Genomic DNA, 26,317 nt, shown 5'->3' with positions numbered 1-26,317 from the left:
TTGGAGAAGAATGTTCTGCTTTAACCACCCGGAGCAGTGCCCTGACCAGGCAGTCCCTTTGTGCAGGGGGTATTCCTCTGCTTTGCCAGGATGATAATTGTTTTGGTCTAAGAACGGTACTGTGGGTATGAGCTTTCCTAGGAGAGGCTTTGAATGAGGCAGAAACCAGAGGTTTTATGAGGCTCTGATCTGTTCGTTTTGGTATGAGCCCATTATGTGGCTTCCGAATATTTAATTCCTGTACAAAACAGCTCTAGTAAGATACCATCTGAACCAAGCCAGGTATTTCAGCCACTCCTTCAGCCTGAGGAATCCAGGGCATCCCACCCCATCTCCTTCTCCCCGTGCAAACAGTTGATCCTGTGGTAGGGACGTCTCATTGCTCGTTGTTTTTGCATGGAGTGTGCTCTGATCTCACAGTGATGAGTGGCAACGTGGAGTTACTGCCTTCAGTGTGCCAGGTGTCTTGCTGGGAAGGAAGACGTTGCCTTGACTTAAGGCCTTCCATGAAGGATCTCCCACTCCTCCTGGAGTTAGTGTGCTCTTTGTGTGTCTTTCTGTAACGTTGGACCTGGTGAATTAGGGAGAAGTTTGTATTGTAAGCAGTACTGAAAAGGAAAGGCGTTGTGGGAATGGTCTTTAAAGGAACACGGTAACAACAAGTTTTAGTAGGCTGTGGGATTTTTGTTCCACTGAAAAGTAAGCCTGAAGTGCCCATCACTGAGCGGTGCCTCTCTGTGCAGTATTATTCAGCTGTTTCCAAGCTGCTGCTGGCTACTGTGCCACACTACAGCAATTTCTCTCCCTCTGGCCATAATCTTCCTATTGCTTCAGGTCACCAGTGAGCGTGTGGTTTCCAGTAATGCTGCAGCCTTGTGGGAGCTCTTAATAAATAACAAGATGCAGTGGGGGCGAACAGCAGGATCGCAGCACAGCCACAGCAGCCTCCTGGCCTGGCAGAGCAGCTCTGCCAGATTGCTGAGATTTGGGAACTGCAGCCAAGCAATCCCCGGTCACGGAGCGCGTGGGTCTGCTCCAGGTTAATGTTTCGTGGCTCTCCTTCCTGAGCCCTGGAGTTAAATGCTGCCTCGAGCCAAAAGGGGATGTGGATACGGTTGGTTAATGCTTCTGAAACGCTTCTGAAGGCTGCAGGGGAATGCTGGTGTGGTGGCTGTGGGTCGTGGGGGCATATTTGATGCTACGAAGATTGTTTGTGCTGTGAATCCTTTCCTTATAATTCATTAGTGCTGTGTCAAAGTCTGCAGAGACTCAGGCACCAGAATCTACTGTGCTACAGCTTCTTGTATTCCTCCCTCTGGCTCCATTCCTCTCCTCTTGTGTGTCTTTGTTGTGATTGCAGGCTGCTCAGTTCAGGAAGTGTTGTAAGTTGATGGCCTAGAACTGTGTAAGCTAGAGACAGGAGGCAGATGTGGGGACACAGGTGCAGCAGGGACTCCTGTAACTTGAGTTTTTGCATCACCCCCAGCATCCATCTGGAGCGTCAGAAGCGCTGCCTGTGTTTGGTGCTGCTCAGCAAGCCAGACCAAAGAGCACACGTTCCGTGGTACTTGGGGGGGCCTCATTGCAATCTGCCTTGCACCTGTTTTACCAGCAATGTGACTGTAACTCAGACCACAGCTCTGGTTTATTCTGGTTTGAGGAGGCTATGTTCTTCCAGGCATCCTGGCTAGGCTAGAGGAGACCTAAGACTCTTAAAACAAGACCTTTTCATGTATACAGCATATGTAGTCAGTTAAAATGTAGGAAGAACAGGAAACAAACATTTTACACTGGAATGTAAACAGCACAGACATTAAAGTACTGTACATGAGGTTAGTCCATAAGAAGAGTTGGATTATTATATTGATCTTGGCCAACAAAGAGGATTGCAAAAGGAAAGAGTGAATTTTGTTGGAAATAAAACTCCCTTTTTTAATATTCAAAATGTTGCCCTGAAAAGTCTGAGTTTGGAGCCAGATTTTAGCTGCTCTGTGTTGGCAAAGCTGTATTTGCCTGGGCAGATCTGAAATGACCCGCACTGCTGAGGCTGTGGATTGTGATCAGGAGGTGGCTGCATTCCTTCCTTCCCCTCTTACTGGAAAGAAGTGTTAAACCCAAGCTGGTGGTTGCACAAGCATCTTATTTCTGCCTTTCCTGTTTGCCTGCAGGTATGTTGGTGAGCTGATATCTGATTCCGAGGCAGACGTCCGTGAAGAGGACTCCTACCTCTTCGACCTTGACAACAAGGTACTGTATCTAGGGAGGTAAACCCAAGGTCTTGTTTCTCCAAAGGATCACAGAGAGTATTTGTCTCTGTCTTGATGTACAGCATGCTCTGGAAGCTTGGAAGCAGAGCTGCTTTCTCATTGGGTTTATTAGAAACGTAAGGTTGTGGAGATGAGACTTTAGGGCTTGTTAAAATGGCAGCAGAGCCCAGCAGTTCTGGGGCACAGTGTTGCGTGCTGCCCACAGCAGGCTCAATGCAGGATGCTTCCCTATTAAAAATGCTCAAACGTCCTGAGTTCAGTTGTTCAGCTGCTGATATTCAGGTGTGGATACAGCAGTGTGCAGGATTGCGGTGGTGCTGTTTGGCAGCTCTGTGAGCTCTTCATAAAAAGATGTTGATGCATGAGCTGGAAAGCTGAAAGAGATGCTGTTCCCTTACAAAGGGATCCAACAGACACCCTGGCAGGGACTGGAGGCTTCTGCTGCTACTGGTTGTCCTGCGCTGCTCTGCAGAGGGCTGTCTCGGTGCGGAGATCTTGCTTTGAAAAGTGTGATCTAAAGCATCTGTGCGTCACTTCAGACTTTCCTTGGGAAGGGAGAAGAGGAGAAAGGTGAGCTGGGGAATTCAGAGCAGTGGGGCGGCTTCCAAGGGAAGTTGTAAAGCAGTCTTTGTCTTGTGTCTGTCATCTGCTAGTCACAAAGATTTGCTTTGTTATTATAATTTTTCTTTTTAAGTGACAGGCATGAAAGCTAACGAAGTTAAGTAGTGAGTCCTCTAGCAAGCCTGCAAACAGGGGTCAGACTGTAGCTAAGAGGTTAAAGAGCAGCAGAGACTTGAAGCTGGCTTCTGCACTTACGAGCAAGGGACTGCCCGGGCCTTGCTTGGCCTTCAGGTTAACCCCTGGCTGGATGCTTTGAGGTACTACATCTGGGTTTTGTACAGGAGCAAGCACACGGTCTTTTGTCAGAGCACATTGATAATGGCAGGCAATGAATCACTGAGGGTGTGCTCAAAGAAACCCAAAGCAGTGCTGAGCTGGATGGGCCCTCTCACATCCCCAGAGGTGGGAAAAGATCACGGGTGAGGCCTGAGAGGGCAGGTTAGGGCCCTGCTGTGTCCTGAAGGAGTGGCCTGGATGGGGTTTGTGCTGTTATTTCTGATGTCCTTGTTCTTTGAGCTGTCACTCTGGGCCATGTGCTTGGTGATCACTCAGCATGGCAGGTCTCGTGGTCACACCCCGTTCTGTGCCTGAAAGAGGGCAAACACCGAGCAGCCAGAACTCACTGCCTGTGCTGGGCTTTCAGGGAAGAATGCATAGCACAACAGATGCTCTCTGGGTTTCCACAAGTTAAATCGATCGTTTCTTCCTCTCTGTACTACAGAGCCAGAATAAAACACACTATTTCTGTTAGATGCGAGGGTGAGTTTTATCTGGTGTGATTGCTTTCTGTTGCTGTTAAGCTCCCCTTCCCACATGTGGTCCTGAGCCTGACTGGGATCCCTTGGCATCGCTGCTGCTGAGCATTGGAAGCCATTCAGAATGAAATGTTCTTCATGGAATCCTTGAGGTTGGCAAAGACCTTTATGATCATTAATCCAGTGGTCAGCTCATCACCACCATGCCCACTAAAACACATCCCCAAGTGCTGCATCCTAAGTGCCACATCCTAAGGTCCTTTTTAAGCACTGAAGCCCTTAGGTGTAAGAAGTGATGCAGACATCTGCAGAGTCCGTCTGTGCGCTCTGAGGAGGGAGCCCCATCTTACCCCATTGTGCACTTCCTCTTCTGTTTGCCTCCTGCATTCCTAAAACTCGTGCAGCAAGGTGAGAAGCACTTTGCTCTGGGACTTGTCCTTTGCTGCCCACCTTCCTCTCCTTTCTCCAGAAGAGCATCTTGGTTTGTATGGTGGAAAGCTCACATCCCCCCAGATGTTCACTCAGGTGGAAGTGGCTGCTGCCCTCCTTGCCAAAGGAAGGTGACATTTCCACAGATGAAGCAGTGATGAGAATTAAATGTAATTGAAATCAGAGCTTGCAGCACTCCGTGTGGAGTGGGACTGCGTGGGTGATGCCTCCCTGGGTCTCTGGGACATCTTCCCTGGGCTCCTGCACCAGCTGGGTGGTGTGATCTGACCCAGCTCATCCATTAAAGATTGCAAGGTGCTTGCCCAGAAGGGAGTTCGAGTGCTGCTAATGGATCCTTTTGCTTTTGGCCTCTTTGCAACAGAAATTAGCTTCTGTAATTAAAGTCTCTGCTTTGCACAGTCATTCTGTGCTGGAATAAAAAAGCCCTGAGGGGTTTCTTTTATTTTCAAGGAAAACAAAGTATGACTGCTGTCTGAGCGCTCTGGAAGGGGAATTTCTGTGTTCTCACTTTCACTTTTATCTGCAAAAAACTGTTTTCTTTAGGCTCTGGCTTAGTGTTTCCTAGCTGTCATGTTCAATTAGAGGACAGAACTGATGCCTGTTCCCCTGTCCAGTGACTTTTACCCATAAGGTGTTGGTCTGCCCAGAACATAAATCCCACTGCACCAAATCTGTGCTTCAGCAGGGCAGGTGTGGGGGGAGCTGCTGTGCCAGCCATTGTCGAGAGCATTTATAGAAGGTCTTTGGGCTCATGAGGGCACAGCGCTCTGCAGAAAACTATTTTCAGAGTTCTCTTGAATGTAGAAGTGTGTGTTTAGTCCTGTTAAGCCTTCCCTGGCCATTCTTCTTTCTGAGGCTCTCCAGAGTGTTAGCGTGAGGACTGGTAGTTTGGTCATTGCTTTTTTTCTTCTTTTAAACAAGTAGCAGTAATAACTCTAAAGCCAATCTCATCTAATGAAACATGCAACGTTTCTCCCTCCAGGACGGAGAGGTGTACTGCATAGATGCCCGTTTCTATGGCAACATCAGCCGCTTTATAAACCACCTCTGTGAGCCAAACCTCATTCCCGTGCGAGTCTTCATGTCGCACCAGGACCTCCGCTTTCCCAGGATCGCCTTCTTCAGCACGAGGCACATAGAGGCCGGAGAAGAAATCGGGTAGGTACCACCCCGGCCTGGCTATCCACGCCTGACTTGGGCAGAACTGAGCTGCAAACATTGGGGTGCCCTGTCCTGTGTTCTGAGCAGTGGGTTTTCCTCCAGAGCACAGTGACTGGTGCACTGATTTTGTACTTTCCCATCTCTTATTCTTTGTTTGGTGACGTCACTCCCTTTTTCCCTGAACTTCTTTTGGGAGCTTGTTGTGAAGCAGCCAGAAATTGGGAATCACACACAAAAACAACGATGAAATCCCATGGACCCAGAAGCCAATAACCAGTGAGGGAGCTGTTCAGCACAGCCCTCATCCCCACTGTGAGCACTGGGAGGTGTGAGGCCTCAGAGGGGGCTGCTTGGAGGCCCCATCTGCACCCCATGGGCGGGGCTGGTGCGTGGTGGGGCTGTGCCAGACCCCTCTACTGTGTGCTGTTCCCCCTGCATGGGGAAACGAATGTGTTGGATTAACACTGGTAGACCAGGACTTGTCCAAAGCTGCTGCTTCAGGTTGACGTGCAGGATTTGGGATTCATGTCTTGAGTTCTTCCCCAGTAGAGCAGTGCCAGGTGGCCTCATGTCAGGGTGCTGGGTTTGGGGCAGCCTTTGGGGCTCAGGGTACTGGGAGGAGCTTCAGTGGCAGCATGGTCCCTGTTCCATGAGCAGGCACCATGGCACCCTGTCCCATGGTGTCTGCTCTGCTCCCCTCTGCTGCTTTCTGGTCCTCACCGCAGGAGTTTCTCTGGATTTTTTGCAAGGTTGTCGTGCTCAGCTCTGAGCTGGGAGCAGAACCTGAGTGGCTCTGTCCAGCAGTGGGACTGAAACAGAAAACAAAACTCAATGGATTTGGTCCAGGGTAGACTTCAGGTGGGATGCAGAGGTCGTGCAGCAAGCAGGAGGCTGAAGTGCTCTAGACACCTGAGTGGTCCCCTCTCAAACCCTTTCCTGTGCAGACAGGCAAGAGCTCTGCTGCCCCTCTGTTTGCTGTGTCCCATTGCTCCCAAGCCACATCCCCCGTGTACTCCATGTGCTGATGCTGCATTGCCCCAGGTGCTGCTGACCCCATCTTCTCGCTCCCTTCATCACACTGACCCCGTTCCCATTTCTCTCTTGCAGCTTCGACTACGGCGACAGGTTCTGGGACATCAAAGGCAAGTTCTTCAGCTGTCAGTGCGGTTCACCCAAGTGCAAACACTCGAGCTCAGCGCTGGCCCAGCGGCAGGCGAGCACCTCGTCCCAGGACACGCAGGAAAACGGGCTCCCTGACACCAGCTCTGCCACAGCAGCCGGCCCCTTTTGAGGCTCCGCTCCCCAGAGACTGACTCGTTTTAACCCTATAGATTCACATACTGTCTGAATTTCCATTTAAAGAGAGAAAACCCGCTCGAGGAAAGCCAGGGGTTCGTGACACTTAGGGCTGCGCCACCGACTGTTACTTGAGGAATAAGTGAAAGCAAATCCCACCTCTGTGGTGTTGTTCTCCCCTCCTGGTCCTGGAAAGCTGCTGGTTCTTACCGTGCCGAGGGGTGGCTGTTGCATTTTTTGTCCACGTGAGCTGTCCTGGCCTCCGTCTCTTAATGTTCTAAGTGTTGTCAGAGCCCAGGGAGAGCCGCCCGTCCTCTGAACGTTGTTAACTGAATGGATCGCTCATGCCAAGTCATCTCCAGTTCACTTGTAATAAACTTTGAGTACTTGATGGGACTTTCTTTCTGAAGGCCGGGGGGAGCAGGGCGGGAGGGAGGTGCTGGCAGGCTCTGCCCGTTGGCTCTGGCTCAGTTTCGCTGACTCCCTCCCACATCTGGCAGGACGTGGCGGTGGGGCCTTCCGTAGGATCGTTTTGAGTTGGAAGGGACCCTTAAAGGTCACCTGCTCCAACTCCCACTTGCCCCACGCCTTTCTAACCAATGCCTCCTGGTTACCAAACCCATTGGCTTTTTACTCTTCCGACGAAAAGAAACCCACCGTGCTTTTAACCCCTTCGCTCCCTGAGCCCGCCCCCTCCGGGGCGCTCCGTTCCAGGCAGCTCCCGGCGCGCGGCGGATCCGGCGTTCATTTCAGCGGCGGAAGGATCTCCCCGTCCTGCAGTGGTAGCAGTCGTAGAGAGGGAACGTTGAAGGGGATCGTGTGAGACACTAACTCCTTAAGGAAATCACATTTTTTAAAGATAAAGCGGATGAGATATATATATATACATATATATATATCGTAGAGACCCCCGGCCCGCGCCCGCCGGCTGGGAGAGCAGCAGAGGGGACGTGTGGCAGTGAGAAGACCCCCGATGCCACCAGCTCGTCCGTTCCCACCCGTTGTCTCAACGCTGGGCACCTTCGGTTCATTTTTAAGCCACACGCTATGAGGTTTCAATAAACTGATTTATTTTTTACCATTACCGAAACGTTGGGGACTGGCGTTTAAAAAAAAAAAAAAAAAAAAAAAAAAAGAGAGAAAAAAAAAAAGGAAAAAAATAAAAGGAGAAAAAAAAAAAGAAGAAAAAAAGAAAAAGGAAAAAAAATCAACAAAAAACCCCACAAAAAATAAATAAAAAACCCCACAAACTGCCCCCTCTCCTCCCCCACAAAACGACGACGAAAAAGAAACCCACGCAACAAAACGGTGCTGATTCTGGTGTGATTTTTTTGCTCACCACCACGTGAATAGAAACTATCAATTGTATAAAAAAGAACAAAGTGATTTTAGTATAAAAACGCAGGAAAACAAAAAAACACAGAAACCTTTTTTAAGCTGTTAGTATCGTAGTGTGAATAAATTCGCCGCCGCCTTTTGTGTGGTGGCCGCGCAGGTCATTATCTTCAATTTTTTATTTTATTTTTATTGGTTTTATTTTTTTTTCATATATCCTAAATACTGTAATTAGTGCAGTTACAGGTTGTTGGTTTTGGTTTTTTTTCGTGTTTTTTTTTGTCGTTGTTCATCTCTCCTAGAACATTCATAATGCCGCCATGTTTATTATTATTATTATTATATATATTTTTTTTTTCTGTTAATGTTTTTTGACAGTTTTAAAGGTGCAGCCTTTCGGCTCTGATCATTTTCTTGTTCTGTTTTCAATGAAATCAATAAAAAAAAGGCAAAAAAAAAAAAAAAAAAGTGCTTTAAAATGAGTTTGGCCTCTGCTTGCCCTCCGCGCCGGGTTCCTCGTGCTCCAAGAGCAAAACCAAAACCAACCTGAGATGCTTTGAAGCCCATGCAAAGCAGCCCGACCTTCTAGTTTGGATTTTTTTGTTTGTTTGTTCCTTAAGTGCTGTCTTTTGAGTCTTATCTCACGATATCTGGCAGCACTGTGCTGCTGGGGGTGGGCACTGCCACCTCCCATCTCCCACGTGGAGGCAGTGTCCCATCCCAAAGGTAACGGGGGCTGGAATAGGGCTGAGTGTCCCCTGGCACTGCTGAGATGTAGCGTGTGGCTGCCTCTGCTCCTCAGTCACTGCATCCTTAGGGTGGAAGGGACCTCAGGGCCATCCAGTCCACGTGCTCTGCAGCGCACGGGGACACCACAGCTCCATCAGGGTGCCAGGCCCTGCTCCAGCCTCGCAAGTCTCCAGGGATGTGGGGGCATCACCTCTGGGGTAAGTCTGGAGGCCTTGGGCACGTGGGTGTCCAGTTTGGTCATCCCCAGTTGCAGGGAGGAATCTCGTGGCTCTGCACTGCCCCTTGGAGCTGGGATTGCCCCCAGCGTGTGGCTTTGCACAGCACATCAGGGCAGTGTTGTCCAAGCAGTGAGAGCAGCAGCGTTCGGAGCTGCCGTGGGGTCTGGATGAGCCCTGAGGGTTTCCAGTGGATATCCCTTGTGCCTGTGTCCCACGAACAGCCCTTCGTGCAGTGTGCACCAGGAGAGGGAGCTCCCACTGCTTTTTTCCCAGTTGTGCATCAAAGTTTTGGGAATGTCATCAGTAGCTCCACCCCATCCCATCCCACCCCACCCCATCCCACCTCATCACACCCCACTCCACTCCACCACATCCAACCCCACCCCATCCTACCCCGTCCCATCCCACCCCACTCCACCCCACCCCATCCAGCCTTGCGTTGCCCTTATCCTTATTTCTCGATGTGGTTTTGTTTGGATGTAGAAATGGTAAGATCCTTAAAGGATAAAGTCTGGAGGCGTGAGGGCAGATAGTCACTAATATTCATCAGCTGTAGGATTTGCTTGCCTACAAATCCCAGTTTTGCTGCTGAGATTGCAAGGGCTGCAGGAGAGTGCTGGGTGGGACCCCAGGGCCCTGATGTGCTGCAGCCCAATGGTGTATTGTGTCCCCAACATTCCCCTCCCTTAAGCCATTTTTACACGATTTCCCCTTTTCAGGTCACACACGCCTTTGTTAAGAAGGGTGTGAAGTTCTGTCCCTTTTGCTGTTGAAGATTCAGGCCAGAAGAGCGCAGCGCTCGGGCTCGGCGGGCACCTTGGACACAGGCTGCCTTTGGGATGGAGGTGTGTTTTGGTGTTACCATGAGGTTACAGTGAGCACGGTTCACCCAAAGGATGGCATTTTGTCAAAAAGTGACGTACTGTTGGCTCAGGTGGCAAACACACGGCTCATCAGCTCCGTAGTCCCACCACGCTCCCGTGGCGGTGGTGTCCTCACCCTGTTCCACTCTTCCACCCGTCACACCAAGCTGCCCTGCGGTTGCCCACACCTCAGCATGACCAGGGAACTCCTGTGCCACGGACTCCTTGCACACCACCCACACTCTGCTTTTGCACCTGTCCTTAATGCATGTTATTATGCTTATATTAAGTTTGATTCCAAGTCACCTCCAGCAACTAAACCCACAGGGGCTGATCCTGCAGTGGGAATGTTTTGTCCAAAGGGATGCAACCACTGCCATGTTAACAACTTGCTGGCAGCCTGGAGCTGAGCTCTGGAGTGAATCAATGGCTGCTTGTGAACTGCTGGTACGAAGCCTTTGCTGCACACGCCCTACGCTGCCTGAGGATGTGTTCACGGCTCTGATTTGATTCTGTCTGAGAGTCGGATTTCTTTTCTTTTAATGTGGTGAGAGCATCTGATCCAGGTTTTGCTCTCGGGCTGCTGTGTGTAGCTTTGCTCGTGGCAGCTGCCGGCACAAGAGGATTGCTTTTCCCTTTCACTCGCTGCTGATACTCCCCTCAGCTCCACTTACAGCACAAAGAAATCTCCAATCATTCATTTGCCTTTTTCTGGGGATTTTGGCACCTGGTGAGCAGAGCTTTGGGGCATCCCCAAGGACACGCAGCTGTCCCAGCACTGAGCGGTGACATTTTGTACTGAGCTCAGGTGGGGAGGGGGAAAAACATCCACTGATGGGGACACGGAGGGGCTGTGCAACCCAAAGCATCACACAGCATCCCATAGCATCCAGACACACCTGGAAGCTGTAGGATCACCCCAAAAGACCGGGGCTGAAGCAGGCAGGAGCTATCAACACAGCTGTGTGATTTCACTCCACCCCTCATTCCTGAGCCTGTGCCAGAGCTGGAAGCAATATTCCTTTATCTCACAGATAGCACAGAATATTCCCTCAGCTGCCAAAAGGGCTCTGTTATCACTCTGCTCATTTCCTCCCCAGCACTCAGGCAGAGTGAGGGGCTGCTGCCACCGGGGAACTGCTGCTCTGCTACCCAGAGGCTGAAGGCAGTGGACGCAGGGGCTGCAGGCTCAGTTCTGTCTGCCTCAGGCACAGCACTGCTGCAACTCAGTGCCCAGAGACAGCAAATATTGCTCAGTGCCATGTGGGCGTGCTACTTCTGCTCTTACAGCGGGGACATGGAAGGGATCCCCACTGGAAGGGGTTTCCAATGGGAAGGATTTCCAATGGAAGGGGTACAAATAGCCCCCAGAAATGCTTCTGTACCAAGGAAGTATATATTTAGAATGAATAACTTCCCCTCTCCCCAGCTCATCTGGAATGTGTGGGAAGGTGGAAGGGGAACTTGGGCAGCAGGTGTCCCAACCAAGTTACACCCCAATCAGTGTCAGCGCAGTGCCAGCAGAGCTGCTGGGACATTCGAGGCTTCTTAGGTCACAATTCACTGCCCTGGAGGTTTTAAGCTTGCAGGTGCCTGGGAGGAAGGCACTGGCTTTGACACTTGCCCCCTCTCAGGAGTGCTGGCATTAAGGTGTTTGTGCCCTAAGGTTGACAAATGCCATCACTGAGCCTTTGCAGCCTGGTGCTGGAGTGGGATCCAACTCTTCCTTACAGCTGGGATTAAAGACATCATTACAGCAGAGGTCCCCAGCTGACCTGCTAGGGGAAGGGCAGCAGCAAAGTAAGCCAAGAGTTTGTTTAAATACTTGGAGCTCTGCTATCTAACAGGAATGACAAGAGATTACATTATGCAAAGGGCTGGCTATTTTAAGAGGGATCTACTTGCCAACTTTCCTGGCTGCACAAGTCTTTAATACTACTGTGGGAATAAAAAGCGTTGGGCACACATGGATCCCATGCACCCAGATGATCATCAAGGAGAGGTGTGCGCATGAAATCAAATGCCTCCACACCCAGGCAGTGCAGAGGGTGTCTGGGGGTTGATTTTATGGAGATGACTCCTTCAGACACTGGGGTAGGGACAGGGAGATGTGTCAGGATGGTGACACCCCAGCATACCAAAGCACTCCTGAGCAGCTCGTTTGTAGGTAAGCACTGCATTGGGAGCTCTGAACTGCAGGGTGGGCAGAAGGTACTCCACTTGAGCAACAGCAATTGGTGTGTTTTGCTTTGTGTTTTTGCTTTGTCAATATAATTCTGAGTTGCACCTGAGCAGATAAGCTTTCCCCACCCATAAGATGAGCATCCTGCTCTCCTGTCTCTGCTGGGAGGAGAATCTTTTCTGGCTGTGCAGCTGCTGGAGGAAAATAGCTGGAATAAATTGCTGAGATGTCTGTGAGCAGCGAACGTGGCCTGCAACATTAGCAAAACTGCTGTGTAAATGGGTTTCTTTTCTGTTTAGAAAAAAAAGGTGATTTGGGATGGTGCTCTCATTTGTACCTTAAGCGTCCCTATGAGACAGGCTCATGTTGGAAGAAGTTGAATTCATGCAGCCTCTAACCTCGGGGAGGCTGTTTCTGCTCTGGTATCAGGAGCTTGTTGCTGCTGTAGCTCTGTTTTTGGAAGGGTGCTTGCTCCTGCTGCATGGATGAGCTGCTTGCTGTCTCTGCATCTGCCCTGTGACTGCATAGAAATCTTTCCTTTGGGCATGACTACGTGTGGTTCTGGATGAAAACTCGAGGTAGGAAAAATCTGTTCTGGCAGAGTTTTACACAGGCTGCCCAGAGGCTGTGGGGTGTCCTCCTTGGACATCCCCAGCTTCTGCCTGGGTACAGTGGTGGGACCAGACAGCCCCAGGGATGCCTCCAGCCTCAATACTGTGCTTCTGTGAAATGAAAAGGATAGGAAAATCCTAAGCCCTCCTTGGAGGTGGATGAGGAGCTCAGAATGGGAATGAGGTGGTGGCTCAAGGCAGGCAGTACTGGCAGGTAACGTTCCTCATCCGGGGAGCTGCCAAGCTTGTGTCCCCCATGGCACGTCCCCATGGTGAACTTTGGAGTGCCTCCTCTTTGCAGGGAGAAGCTCTGCACGGACCTCAGGGTCTACTGGCCAACATAAAATCCTCTTTTTTTCTGTTATTTAGAAGGTCTCCACAGTATTATTCTTAAATTACGTGCAGGAAAGACACCAGAGCAGGAGCTGTGGCTTGGTTAACTTTGATTTCCCCAGCCTTCCAGCATGATCACCTGCCCGGGGCCCTGGGAAGCCCGTGGTGCTGAGCCCTGTGTCATCTTCGTGTCACTGCCCCATGGGAGAGATGCAATGCGTGGTGCTGGGGACAGGGATGGGGACAGCAGTGGGGTCCCTGCGTCCTGCTGCCTGCACAAGCTGTGGGGGAGGCGATGAGCCAGACCTGAAATGCTACATTCCTTTGGAACAACAGTTTTGCCGCATATTGGATTCTGTTAAAGGAATTCAATTTAGAAAACATTATGCTGGGGAGAGGAGGAGAAGGGCAAAACATTATGGCTAAATAATTTCAATTAACCATTCCAGACCTTTCTTGCTAATTCAGTTGAAATAAGTGCTGCTGGTCTATGGGTCTGCAGAACTGAGCTCTTCTCGCAGCCCCAGTGATAGCTGTGCTGGCTCCCACCGGTGGAGGGCTGCACCTGGGGACACACTGTCCCCATGTTGGGGAACCTCATTTCTTGGAGGAAAACACAAAGCAAAATCCAGACTCCGAAAGAGCTCCGATTGCATTTCCCACAGCCCATGGTCACTGCCGCTTCGCTTGGCACACAGTACAATTTTTGAGCTAATTCTCAAATCCATGTAAACATCCATGTGCTGCCTCAAACTAGGCAAATTATTTAGCTCTGTTCTGCTTTGGAAAAAAACAACCGAGCTCCGAATGAGAAGCCTTACCAGAAGTTTTTGGCAACCAACCGTGATTTTGCAAGCTAGCGGTTACTCATGCTGGAGAAAGTCAAACTCGCTGCTCAGATTATTGATTATTCCTCATTGACCTTCTAGGCAGCTGCCCTTGGTACCGAGGCACGCAGCAGCAGTTTCCTCACCCAGCTCTGCTGCAGGACCCAGGTTTGGGTAGAAAATATTTACTTATGTTTGAGAACGCTGGAAATTCCTGAGATTTCAACTCAAAATGGAAGAAAGCTGAAAAGATGTGAAGGTTGGGAGGTGCTGTCTAGGATTTAGCTCCTTTTGCTGGGCTTCAGTGCCACCATCTCTCTGCCAGCTCTCATTCCTTCAGTCCTTTTCTGTAATGCCCTGAAGAAATGGCACGAATCAGTTGAAAACAGCCTTTTTTTCAAATCATACACATCCCCTACTCACTTGTCTTCTCTGCCATTGTTCTCTTTTAATGTGCCAAGCCTCCATTTTGGTTATGAGTTCTCTGGGCTGAAGACTACGTGGTTGTAAGAGTTCATGAACTGTGCTGGACCAGAAAGCCTCAGTCCTGATTATTGGTGTGAATCACCTTGGAGGGTGCAGTGCAAACTCTCTGTGTCTTCTTTTGTAGCTCTTTTATAGAATGCTGTTTTCCTTCTTGTTCTCTTCAATCTGTTATCTTTCTGCTTTCCCACTTGTCCATCTTTCCATCCTTTAACCTGAGATCTGCTTCATTCCTCTCACTTATGACTCTTCCTCCTCCAACCATGTGTGAAGAAGAAAACTCTGGATCTTCTTTACCAGGAGCATGGCGTCCTGCCCTGGTGCTGCTCGGTGGTAAAGGACAAACTGTGCTACTGTTCTGCAGAAAGAGGACCAACACGTGGCACTGGCTCTTGGGCTTTTGCTTTACTGACCCCTTTACTCCCATCACCTGCCCTGTGGTAGGTGTAGGCTTACCCAGAAGATGGGTTTCGTTATGGGCTGTGCAGTTTTCTCTCCTTCTGATTCCAGTGAAGTGGGGCTCTTGATGTTGGTTCGTGCATCTTGGCTCTGCTGGAGAGAGGCAGCCTGGAAGCCATCAAGAAGGCTCTTTTAAGAGCACTTTAAAGCAGAAATGAAACTGGTGCCTAAAGAGTAGAGAGCACTAATGAAGCTGTTTCATCTTTGCTGGCTGTGTGTTTACAAGGTGGGGGTAAGGGGAGTCCTGCTGCGCATAGCAAACGCATGTAGGGCAAAGCAGTTAATGGGATGAAAATGAAATCTATACCCAGGACTTAATTAAGAAGCTGTTTTTATTCACGTTCCAGGAGCAAACCCCTTGGATCAGAGATGTCGAATGCTTTCTGGGTTGTGGTCCTGCACTCGCTGTGGTCTGTTGGTCACTGACAAACCAACAGCCTTATTTAAATACTACTCTTTATTTTTTGTCTTCAGCAGATAACAAAAGGAGGAGATGAGGGAGGAAACAAGGATGCAGTCTGATGGCCCTCTGGCTTTGGGAGCTGCTGCTAAGTGTTGCAGAGATGTTTGGGTTTACTCCGTGACCTGGAAGTCTCATTCCTGGTGTCGGCAGCATTTCTGCAGGGACAGCATCACGTCTCAGCCTTCTGAGTGAGGAGAGGATTCACGGGGTGCTGTGGTAAGATGAGGAGGGTACAGCAGAAGTATGTAGTGCTTCTCTTGGGAGGGATAAGCTTTCTTGCTCTTATGCCACTTGCAGAGCAAAATAAGCCTGATGTTTATTTCTCAGTGAAGTGAGAAATGTGGCCATGCCTGAGAACTAATCCTTTATTAAACTGACTGAAATAGGAATGGCAAAGGCTTCAGTGGAGAGAAATATTCTAAACAATGCATGGGTCTGCTCGGTTGCTACCTGCTGTTGGATGCTTTTGATTCAAGAAAACAGCCAACTCACCCCCACTGACCATGTGTCTCAGTGCCATGTATCCATGGTTCTTAAACACCTCCAGGGATGGTGACTCCAGGATGCTTTGGAGCTGCTCCTACAGCCTGACCTCCCCATACAGGGAGTACTGCCGAACACAGTTGAGTTCAAGTGCCCAGTGAGACAAGTTCTGCTCCCAGAGCAGTTTCTGTTGCTCTTACCTCTTTCCTAGACAAAAAGAGCCACATCTTCCACACACTGACCCTTTTTGGCCATTAGAGTGCCTCTGGTCCTGGTATGGCCATGAGCCCATGGGCAAACGGCCCCATGGAGTGGCAGGGTGACCAACCATCCAATTCACCAGTACCCATGCATGTTTCTGTTCCACCCCAGCGATGGTCCCTCTGATCTTTCAGGTTCCAGGAGATGATGTCAAATGGGTACTGAATCTTCATTCATTGGCAGGGCTGTGTATCCCTCCCCTGAATGCTTCAAGCTGTAATTGCTGTGTTTAACTTGTAGAGATGCCAGTACTGAAAGAGCTGGCTGTACATCTGTATTTCACCATAGCCTAGCTTGAATAGCGGACACTATCATTAGACAGGAACACAGGGACTCGCCTCTTCCCTGCACTGGGGAAGAGAGCCCTTGTGTTGCTGTGCTCCTGGGAGGATGCAGAGCTGGGGAGAGAGCAGTCCCTGCTGCACCTGGCCTAAAGGCCCTGGGTTAAATAACGAGTGGGAAGAAGCATTTGAAGGGGAGCATCAAACAGCTGGACTTGAAAGGCAGAAGGCTCATGCTGGATGGCCTTGCCTCCACCCAGCCTGCCTCAGTGAGGCATGAGAACCAGTTCCTCCTTAGTTTTGCAGACTTCTTTCTCCAGGAAACATCCAAATTCCCACAGCAGATTGAGATGGGGCAGCTTCTAATAAGAGCAGGCCTATGGAGTTTGGATTTCTTGTTGTTGTTTTTCCACGTAATGAAAGATTTTGTTATTTTAAGGCCCTTTCTCTGGTTCCAGTGAACAAAGTGGTGGCACGGGAGTGTTTTCATGCAAGGAGCAAGAAGGCCATACACTCGAATCAAACTTCCTCAAACGCATCTGACATCCCTTTGGATTCCCACGGGTTTGCTCAGTGACATACATTTTTCAGTTTTGCAGAGAATTTGAATGGCAGCCGTGAAGAAAGATGCAGAGCTCCATGTGAATGCAACCAGTTACCTCCTGGGGAAGGAGGCCATCAGCAGGCCTTGAGCTGCCATGGTCACCTCTGGGCCCCAATGGCATTCTGTGCTTGGGGATGGGCCATCACCCTCCTGCTTGTATTCCAGAAGCCAGCAGTAGGAGTAGTGCACGCAAGGAGCTGCTTGCTGACTTCAGGGTCCCTCTTCTGACCAGTGGACTTTGCTTTCTGCTAGAACTCAGGCAAGAAAATTGGCTTGCTGCCCTAAATCTGCCTTATTTTCTCCTCTTTTCTTCTGGCAACTCTGAGCCTTTATTTTATTTATTTATTTTTTGCAGCACTACCCATTGAAAAGCTTGATCAGCCTTGCTACAGTTCATCTCTCTCATTTGTGGGTCAGCCTGTGCAGTTCAGGCACGTGCAGCTGTATACAGTGAGAAAAATGAAATACGAACTCTTCAGACATCTGACTTTCCTTGCGATGAATGTTTGGTAGTGGCGTGTGCTCTGTTTGCTGATTGAAATTATTTTCTCTGTAATAGAAGCTCTCAGTATCTCTTCTAATGTAAGGAGAAATAATTAAGTCCTCTTGGTAATGCAAATAAATAATGTCATTGGAGGATCTTGAGCGCATCATAAATCATCCGCGCTGCGTTCCTGTGATGCCACGTCCTTGTGTCCTGATGCTGAATGATTACAGTGGGGCTTTATCACACACTGTGTGCTGATCACCTGCTGGCCCCTGATGCCACCTGTAATGTCACTGCTGAAGGGTTCAGCGATGCTGTGGTGTCACTGATGACTGGCTGCAAGCTCTGAGTTTTAATAACTCCACTTTAGCAGCAGTGAAGCATCTCACAGTTTTGGCTTCCTCCAAGAGGCCCCGTGGTGGAATGAAGCACTGTCGTGCTCAGTCCATGCTGAGGTGGTGGCACACAGTCCTGGCCCAAGAGAATCCAGCCCCGTGATGCAAGTGCAATTATAAAGGTATTTATATGTATATGTGTGCATTTATATAGGTGTTATTTTGAATACATGTATCTGTGCATACAGAATAACAGTACTGGATCTTCTGGGAATTCATACCAGCTTTATGGGAAAAGTTGGTCGCCGAAGAAAGGCGTTCTCCAATGGGCTACTGGGGAAAGTATTGTTGGGATAGGACAAGGGGAAATGGTTTCCAACTAAAAGAGGGGAGATTTAGACTGGATATAAGGAAGAAGTTTTTTACACTCAGGGCAGTGAGGCACTGGCACTTGTTGCCCATAGAGGTGGTGGTGCCCCGTCCCTGCAGACAGCCAAGGTCAGGCTGGACAGGGCTCTGAGCACTGATGGAGCTGTGGGTGTCCCTGTTCATTGCAGGAAGTAGCACCAGTTGGTCTTTAAGAGTCCCTTCCAACCCAAACAATGCTATAATTCTAAGTATATTGAAGAAAGGTTCAACTGCTATGCTAGCCACACAATGGGAAGTAGCTGTTGAGTTCTGAGCTGTTCCTCTTGCTTGATTCCTCAAGACATAGCCTGTATGCTCTCACCCTAAGTTAGGTCTTCCCAGCAGGCTTTCTGGGTTGGAGCAAGTAATGGTGCCTCTGTTATGCATTACCCCATTGATGAGAGCATCGAGAGTGCATCGCATAGGAAGAGCCTCACCTGTGAATCTTGTGGGTTGCAAGTATGTTTGTGTGGTTTATTCACTCAGCATTGCAAAGGATTAGTTTCACGTGTGCCTGGGAAGACTTTTGCATGGAAACTTAAAGGCAACACCTCTGCTCCCAACTTCCAAAGGGAAATCTCTCTTGTGCAAAGTGCTGGAGACTCATTGCTGTTCAGAAAACCTGCAGGTTTTTCTATATGAATTCTAGCAGCTTCTCTCTGCTGACACAGCCTGGCTTACTTAGTCCGGCCCTTCTGCAGAGTCTGGCATGTGAGCATGGAAAGGAGCTGCTCTGTGTTGCAGGAGCACCCTTCTGACACGTGGACCTACTTTTTGCATTGCCCTGCCTCAGAAAGAAGGATTCCTTGGGTCATGGTGCAGAAGGTGGACCTGCCTGCTCATAGGAGAGCCCCAGCTTCCCTGGGGAAAGGCAAAGGAATGACAACAGAAAAAGGACTCTTGGGTGGGCAGTGGGTGCTCTGCTCTTCTCCCATCTTCTCCTACCACGTGTGGCAGTAGCAAGGAGCAGCCAAACTGTTGTACAGGTGCATTGAAGAAGCAGTGTGTGCCTGTGCTGAGGAGGGACGGTCTGTGTAGCACAGCACTGCTGTGGCTGCCCAAAAATTCATCACCAGTTGTGCTGGTGATGCAGCCAGAGCTCTCCAGAGATATTCCCCATGCCCAGCAGGGCTGACATCCCCATGCCAGGTGGGTGGTGGCAAACCTTCCCCAGCAATTCCCCTTGCAAATCATCAACCTCTTGTTGCCTTGCATTAGTCAGAAACCTGCTTCATTCCTAACGCCACTCTGCTGCGTGCCAGTGGTTGTGCCATTGAGTCTTCCTGGTGTCCTCTGCTGCTCCTGAACAACGTGGGCACATGGTCTGTGAGGCTCAGAGCCACTTGTAGGCCCATGGCAGGCACAACCCCGATCACTCAGCATTTCCCTGTCCAGAGGCACGGAGGTTCTTTCATTCCCCTTTACAAGGAACAGTCCCAGTGGGATTTGCTCCACCACCTGGGTGAGGAGCCAATGACCTGAGTGATTCTGCAGCCTCGTAACCCAAATGTTTTTCCACCAGTGAAGAGGGGAAGCAGCCCCCTGCTTCACTAAATGCCGTGCAGTGGGGAGAAGTGATGCATTTAAAGGATTAACTCTTCCTTTTCCTTCGCCTATCTTCTGTGTAGCGTGACAGCCAACGGAGAGTGAGACAGAGCAATCTCTATCTTGTGTGCGACCACAAGAGATTAATTAAACAGGAAGCCCTAATTACCGAGGCTAAGGCTGACCGACTTACCATGCCTTGTAAAATAGCTGAATACTTAATTTACGTTCGTGTGTGGACATAACTTTCACCATTAGCTGAATAAACAACGAGCACCCGAGCGGGCCGCGTTCCTAATAGGAGCACCATCATATCACTGGGGCTGCCTCCCAGCTACAAAGGATTTTTGTGGGAAGGGGGAGCTGCTTTGTAATGCACCGACCTGCCGTAAGCCTGGGGGATTCCCTCACTGTCAGTGCTCTTCAGCTTTCAGGCTGCTTATCAAAGCCGTCGTCATTTGCATTTCACTGCAGGTTGGGGGAAAAAAAAAGAAAAAGGGAAGATACCGAAAGGCATAAAACAAAACCAAACCCCAACTCGCAGCGCCAGGCGGTGGAAGTAGGGCATCAAGCTCCTTTTCTCTCTCTTTTTCTTTTCTCCCTTTCAATATCTGCCTTAATAATAGATTCTGAGAAGTGCAAGTTAATCTGTAGCTCCAGAGCTTTTTATTGTGTTTCTCCCTTTTTGTGCACATTAACCTTTCAAATCTTAGAAGGCTGTGGAGTGTGCATTGCTTTTTTAATTCCTATTATTCTTGCTTGCTGCATGGTTCTCCATTTGGTCCTAGACAGAGTAACAGCACGTGCACCCATTAACTGTGTCTCATTGAGCACTTGACCAAACCTTGGGTCTGTCTCTTAAATGTGTGTGTTATGTGTATTGCAAATCCCAGGTGAGTTTAAAGCTTCAGTGAGCTGCAAAGGAGGAGAGAGCATCCCAGGACTGCAGAGAGAACTGAAACAGGGAAAAAAGTATGCAGAGGGCCTCTTGATGTAATGGTCTTCAATATGTCCATGTGCCCAGGGTCACTGAGAGGGCTCACATTAAACCTTGGTGGACCCTATATCTGATGGCTCTGGCTCAGCCCTTTGCCAGCAGGCCTTAGTGCTCACTGCAAATTGGCCAAAGCAACTCCTGCAGCTGCTGGGATCTGGGGAACGGGGAGAACTTGTTTCTGCACCAGCTTGAAACTCCTGTCTGCACATTTGACACGTATCTGCAGTCTCTCTTTGTCAAAGCCATACAATCTGAAGACTCTGTATAGGAAGTTAATCTTTGTTTTGTTTTTTTTCTTTGTCATCTGACTGTATTTTACTAAAATCTGCTTCATTTCCTAGGTTAGAAGGTCTAAAATGACCTTTAATGTGTAAGACAAAGGATGTGCTGGTGAAAGGATTCAAAGACATTTCCAGGAGCACTGTAAGGTCGTTCTGCAAGAGGACAGTGTGTGTGCTTAGTGCCACCAACTTGGCCCAGGCTTCACCTGCCTTTCTGAAGTCTGTACCAAAGGATGAGGATGGGCTCCCATTTAACTGCAGCCGCAGATACTGTCACTACTCCATACTGCTTCATTCACTCACAGCAATACCTCCTGGGAGATTGCTCACATTGCTGTTTCCAGCTCTTCCAGAACAAAGGCTTTTTTTGAGTAGAAGAAAATACTGAAGAGGTATCTGCTCTCCCCACGTGCCCTTCCTCAGACACATTCCATGTACAGTTGCATAATTAAGGATGTTGTACATGCAAATGGCAAATTTTTGCAGATGTTAGCTGCAGAAACACCCACTGGAGCTGCAGGTAGCCAAAAATTATACCGTCATCTCCCTTGCTTTTCGAATACAGACTGTCACCACAACTGCCATCCTGCAGCTTGGGAAGAAGAGGGTTTCATGGTGTGTTACTCTCAAGATCTTTCAAAACTTGGGAGGACCACGGTAGTCTGGGCCCTCCTCCACTTTGTCCTCATACCAAACACAGAACCATTTCCCTGTGTGTTCTGTATTCCTTTATCCATCTTTTTTCTCTATGCCTGAGAATTTTCCCTTGCCCATCATGGAGAAGACCACATACTCTTTGTCCTTGATCAATCTGTATTCAATATGAACAGTGGCAAGTTGTGATTGCTTTTGCAGTGTAATTTGACATGCACATGGTGTACTGGGAGCTTGATAGCAGGCATCTGTGGGGACATTGCTGGTTTCATATGGAAAGAAACCTGGAAGCAAGCAACCTTCAACTTGACCTCTGTGTAAGCGACTGATGAATTTTCTCCAGTAGAAACCTTTGACTTACCATTGCCAACCCATCTAGCTCCTGATCAGGACCAGCAGAGTCAAAGTACTTCATCAGTTTTCGTGATGCTGCTCACTCTTAGGTTTCAAGAGTGATGTTCACCCAGAACTGAGTCTACCCATTGCTTCATTTTGTCTGAAGTCAGATTTGAAATGTTGTTTTGACATCTGGATATACTGAGAAGCATCTAGGCAGATTTTTAGAAGAGCCTCAGTATAGGACAGACCTGAATCTTAATGAGGATTAGAGTTTAATCATTTTGGTAGCACAGAGAGACGTGTGTTGAAAGACAAGCTGAGTCACCAAATTCCCCTCTCTGGTGACCAAGTCCTCAGCTGAATTGAAGTCCATGGAAGAGGAGGTGTGATCCTGCAGCCTTCCCCTGCTGGCTGGTCAACCTTTGAGATCAATGGTGTAAGAACAGTCTTGGAAGTGCCAGAGGGAATGAAAATATGAAACCTGATGATTTTTAATAGTCAGCACTTTCTATCAGTCATCTTGTTGAGGTCCCTCTGCTGTGAGCATCTGGGTGCATGTAAGTGGGTTGCTTTGGTATTCTGAGGAGGAAGCATTGTCGTGGTGTTGCTGGGGATCAGATATGGTGCAGTAATGCCAGAAGCAGCCCTGACATTTCCTATCCACATTCCCAGTTCAAACTCTGAGCTCACAGGTCAGGGTCTCTCTTAATCTGCACTGGTACAGCAGCTGATGGCAATGTGTCCCAGTGACTCAGGGCACTGTTTGTATCACATGTAATACCAGGATCGTGACATGTACATAAGAGCAGCTGTATCTTCATGAGTCTTTTCTTTCCCTTTAACAGCTGTTTAATCCTTGTGCTGTTGATACAAGTTAACTGAGCATCTTTCTCACTGCCTTCCCCTCACTGTCTTTTGCATAATGCCATTCGGCATTTTCTGGCATACTTGAGCACAACCTTTAACAATTTTCTCTACCTGCATCACAGCAGGATCTTCCCCTAGCACAGCTGGAGCAAATTGCATGCATACGAGTGAGGAGAGAAGGCAGTGGCCAGGAACAGCTGGGTAAGCTGTTTTTCTTGGCCCAGGGCTTCAGACTCTCCTTCGCAGGCAATGTGCAGCCTGTGTCATTTATTTATTTTGTGGAAATATTATGATCTTGGAAGCTGCTCTATCTGGTGATAAGCTTGGTCCAGGGCTGCAGTGTGCATGGGGCTGAAGTGGCTGCTGTGTCCAGAAACCTTGGGAACTTCAGAGAGGTGGATCCAGACTGTTCTGGGAGTCCCCATCAGCTGCATCACCAGGGCAAACAGAGATGTGCCTCACTCCTCTGATGTGCCAAGGTCCTAGATGTCACACTGTTGTGTCTGGTCTCAGCTAGGCCGCTTTGCCTTCCCAGATGGAAGCGCTGCTGCAGTCAGCCCATTACCTGCCTCGGGATCTGGGTGGAGGTGAAAGTCCAGGGAAGAGCTTGGTTGCCTGGCAAAGCAGCTCAGAGAGGAGGGCAGCTCCTTGCTGAAGCTGAGGCAGCGGAGGGCAGTATGATTTTTTCACTTTTGTCTTTAGGTCTTACCAGGAGGGGTTACTCATCACCAAATCCATTTTTAGAATTTACCATGAAATTGCTCCTTGTCCTCCTGTAGTGACAAGCCATAGATGTTTGACCTGTCTTAGTGCTCTGCTTTTTTTTTTTTGTTTGTTTCTTAACTCCCTGCTCTGTTCATAATCTTAAAAAGCCCAACTAAATCCTGACGCTTCCCCTTCTAAAGCTTAAGTAATCCTCACGATTGCAACCTCTTTCTTGTGTTTAAGGATTTCAGTGCTTAAGATCTGTGTGATCTTCCTTATGGCGTGAAAAAAAACAACACAACACAAAACAAATCCTGAGCATGCAGATAGAGGGCAAGCAGTGATGTAAGAGAATGCCACCACACTGTACTGCACCATTTTCTAGCTGTCACAAACACCCCCACTGCCCTGATGGCTGACTTCCTGCAGCACTGGGCTGGGGAGCTGTTGCCTGCGGGCTCTGGGAGGAGAGAAGAGGACATGGGAGACTTGTTTAGCCTGATTCTCTATTGATACGAAGGACTGTGTTATTTTTGTTTGTTTTTTTTTCCTTTCTGTTTTTGTTTTGTTCCTATTTTTTGACTTTTCAGAGCTTTGCTCCTCAGCCTTTGTTTTGTTGGATGCAGGCACGAAGTCTTTTGTAAGGTAATATATTTAATTTTCCAGATGCTGATTTCTATCAGTAGAGGTGAGTGGTTATTGAAAATGGCATTCACCCTTCCATTGGTTAGTGGCAAAAAGAGTCAGTTTATCCCCCGTGGAATAGCATAAGACCACAGGATGTTACATTCAGTGACCAGAAGCTGAGAAATAAGAATTTAGGCAACAAAATAAATCAGCTGGGGGGAAAGTGCTTTTCTGATGAAAATCTAAATTCATTATGGAAAAGCTGCAGTGAGGGTGAAAATGATATTTTTAGGGAAGACTAAAGGGAAACAGTACCTCCCACTCTTCTCAGCCCATGAGCTGTGTGCTCCCTGCACTCTCCTTCTGCTGTGGTAAAAAGATGACGTGGCTTCCCGGGTGCATCCAGTTGTGGGGATCAGCTTCAGCGTGATGCATGGTGAACGATGACTTACGTGAGCATACATGTATTTGTACCCAGGGATGGTTTGGGTGTCATGGGAGTCCTGAGCTGGTGAGCTCCAGAGCAACTTGGTGGCAGTTGAAGAGTGAGGCCCTGTTTCCCAAAGACTTAATCTTCCTTTCTAGGCAAAGGTTTTACCAATGACTCCAGCATTCAATTCAATACGTAGATTACGTGGAAGTGGGCTTGGGGGGCAAGTCTTGATTTATGTTCTTCAGCCCCAAGGACTCTCAAAAACACGCGTGGAAAGGCAAACTACAGCCTGGTCAGCCTCACTGATCTTGCACCCATGGCTTCAGGTGGTTGTGTCCAACCCTCTAGGCAGCAAGGGATGCTGTGCCTTCCTCCTCTGCTGCTTCTTTCTACAGCTCCTTGAGTTAATGTTGCTACCAGCTGCTTCCAAATGGTATCTTCTGGCCATGCTGCAATGTGAGAAAGCCCTTCAGATGCCAAAGCCATGAGCAAGAACCTGGTTTCTTCTGGAGAGGCACCTTTTTGGATGTTGCCAGCCCTTATTTGTGAGAACCCTCTTGCTGTCCCATGAAGCCAGCAGATGTTGTTGCTACAGACTTGCCTTATTGGTGGGTTGGTTTTGAACTGAGACAGCTTGGATGACTAAGGCAAAAAACACATAAGCAGCAGAGTCCAAGGTTTCCTTATTGGGAGGAAGTGAAAATGTCCCCTTGTTGAATGCCTAAATGTTGACTTTTCTTCCAAAGATTAACGGTTTTTACTGTTGTTAGCCTAAATGTGGAAGAATTGTACTCTCACCAGCAACTGCAGTGACTGTTGGTGTGAGTGCTTCAGGAACAAGGACTGAGCTTTCTGACTTGGGGTGAATGGGAGCAATAGAAGGCGTTGGAATAAACAGGATTAAAAGATTTCATCCATAAATACGGGATTAAAAAGTAATCACTGCTCTGCAAAAGTCACACAAACCAAGGGGAAACAAAGTTGTCCAGGACACAGCTGTCCATTTTATGCCAGCCCGTGCACACCCAGCTTTGCACTGCATTACCCATGTGCCCTGTGCTTGCAGCCCCTTTCCGTCCTGCAGGGTCACGCTCTTAAAAGAGCCCTTGCTCCCCCGGTCTCCCTCTCTCCCTCCCCCACTTCCCTCAACCTTCCTCGAGGACCTTGATGGCAGAGGGGACTGAAACCCCATTGCCCTGCGAGCAGCTCCCATGGGTGCCGGAGCTGGGCAGCACACATCTGGGCAGCGGCGCGCAGGCGCGGGGGCTGCCTCCCCTGCCCCCCAACCCCTCCACCCGCACCCCCGGGTTGGGGCTGTGCGCGGAGCGGGGGGAACTCGGATCCTCCTCCCCGCATCGCCCCGGGGAGTGGCCGCGGTTCCACCGTATTTAGCGGCCGGGTCGGGTCGGCTCTTCCTTCCCTCCCCGCCTCTCGGTGCCGGTGACTGGAGCGGGCGGAGCCGCGGCGACCGATTGGCTCCGGGCATCACATGCGGCGGGGCCGGGCAGGGCCGGGCCGGGCCGGGCTGGGCTGGGCTGGGCACGGCGGAGCGCTCCGGCGGTGGGCACGGCAGCAGCGCAGCCCCTTCCCAGCCCAGAAGCCCTTCGGTCGCCGCGGAAGGGACCGCGTCAGCCCCGCGGCTCCGGCCATGAGGTCGGGGCGAAGAGACGGCACCTGTGCGGGGAGGTGAGAGGAGCATCGGCACCTTCCTTCTACCCGGGCAGCCCCAGCGGCGAACGAAGAGGAAGGGCAGAGGAAGAGAAGGGAATTTTTATTATTATTATTTTTAAACCTAGCTATAATATATTTTGGTGCGATCAGTCCCGACCCCGCAACAGAAGCCCCCGGAGGGAGAAGTGCTGCGCGCTGTGATGCGTCTTCCTCTCGTCTCGGCTGCCAGATTGGATTGTAGCACCCGGCTCCGTGCACTGAGAGA

General features: G+C 49.4%; 1 protein-coding gene across 11 annotated transcripts in view; it reads left to right on the top strand.

Moving 5' to 3' along the window:
- EHMT1 (euchromatic histone lysine methyltransferase 1) overlaps positions 1-7,192 on the top strand; it is a 92,936-nt gene extending 85,744 nt beyond the window's left edge. For all 11 annotated transcript variants that reach the window (XM_065737632.1, XM_065737637.1, XM_065737636.1 and 8 more), the window contains 3 exons: positions 2,169-2,247; positions 5,076-5,251; positions 6,362-7,192. In XM_065737632.1, coding sequence (XP_065593704.1) covers positions 2,169-2,247; positions 5,076-5,251; positions 6,362-6,545 — 439 coding nt within the window. In that variant the 3' untranslated portion in view covers positions 6,546-7,192. The remainder of the gene's footprint in view (positions 1-2,168; positions 2,248-5,075; positions 5,252-6,361) is intronic.
- Positions 7,193-26,317: the final 19,125 nt, after the last annotated feature.

This window comes from Cyrtonyx montezumae, unplaced genomic scaffold (genome assembly GCF_038088225.1).
Source record: "Cyrtonyx montezumae isolate F1298 unplaced genomic scaffold, pur_monq_1.0 scaffold_20, whole genome shotgun sequence".
Classification (NCBI taxonomy): domain Eukaryota; kingdom Metazoa; phylum Chordata; class Aves; order Galliformes; family Odontophoridae; genus Cyrtonyx; species Cyrtonyx montezumae.
The sequence above is the reverse complement of the archived record's forward strand: the minus strand, read 5'-3'. Positions and strand labels throughout refer to the sequence as shown.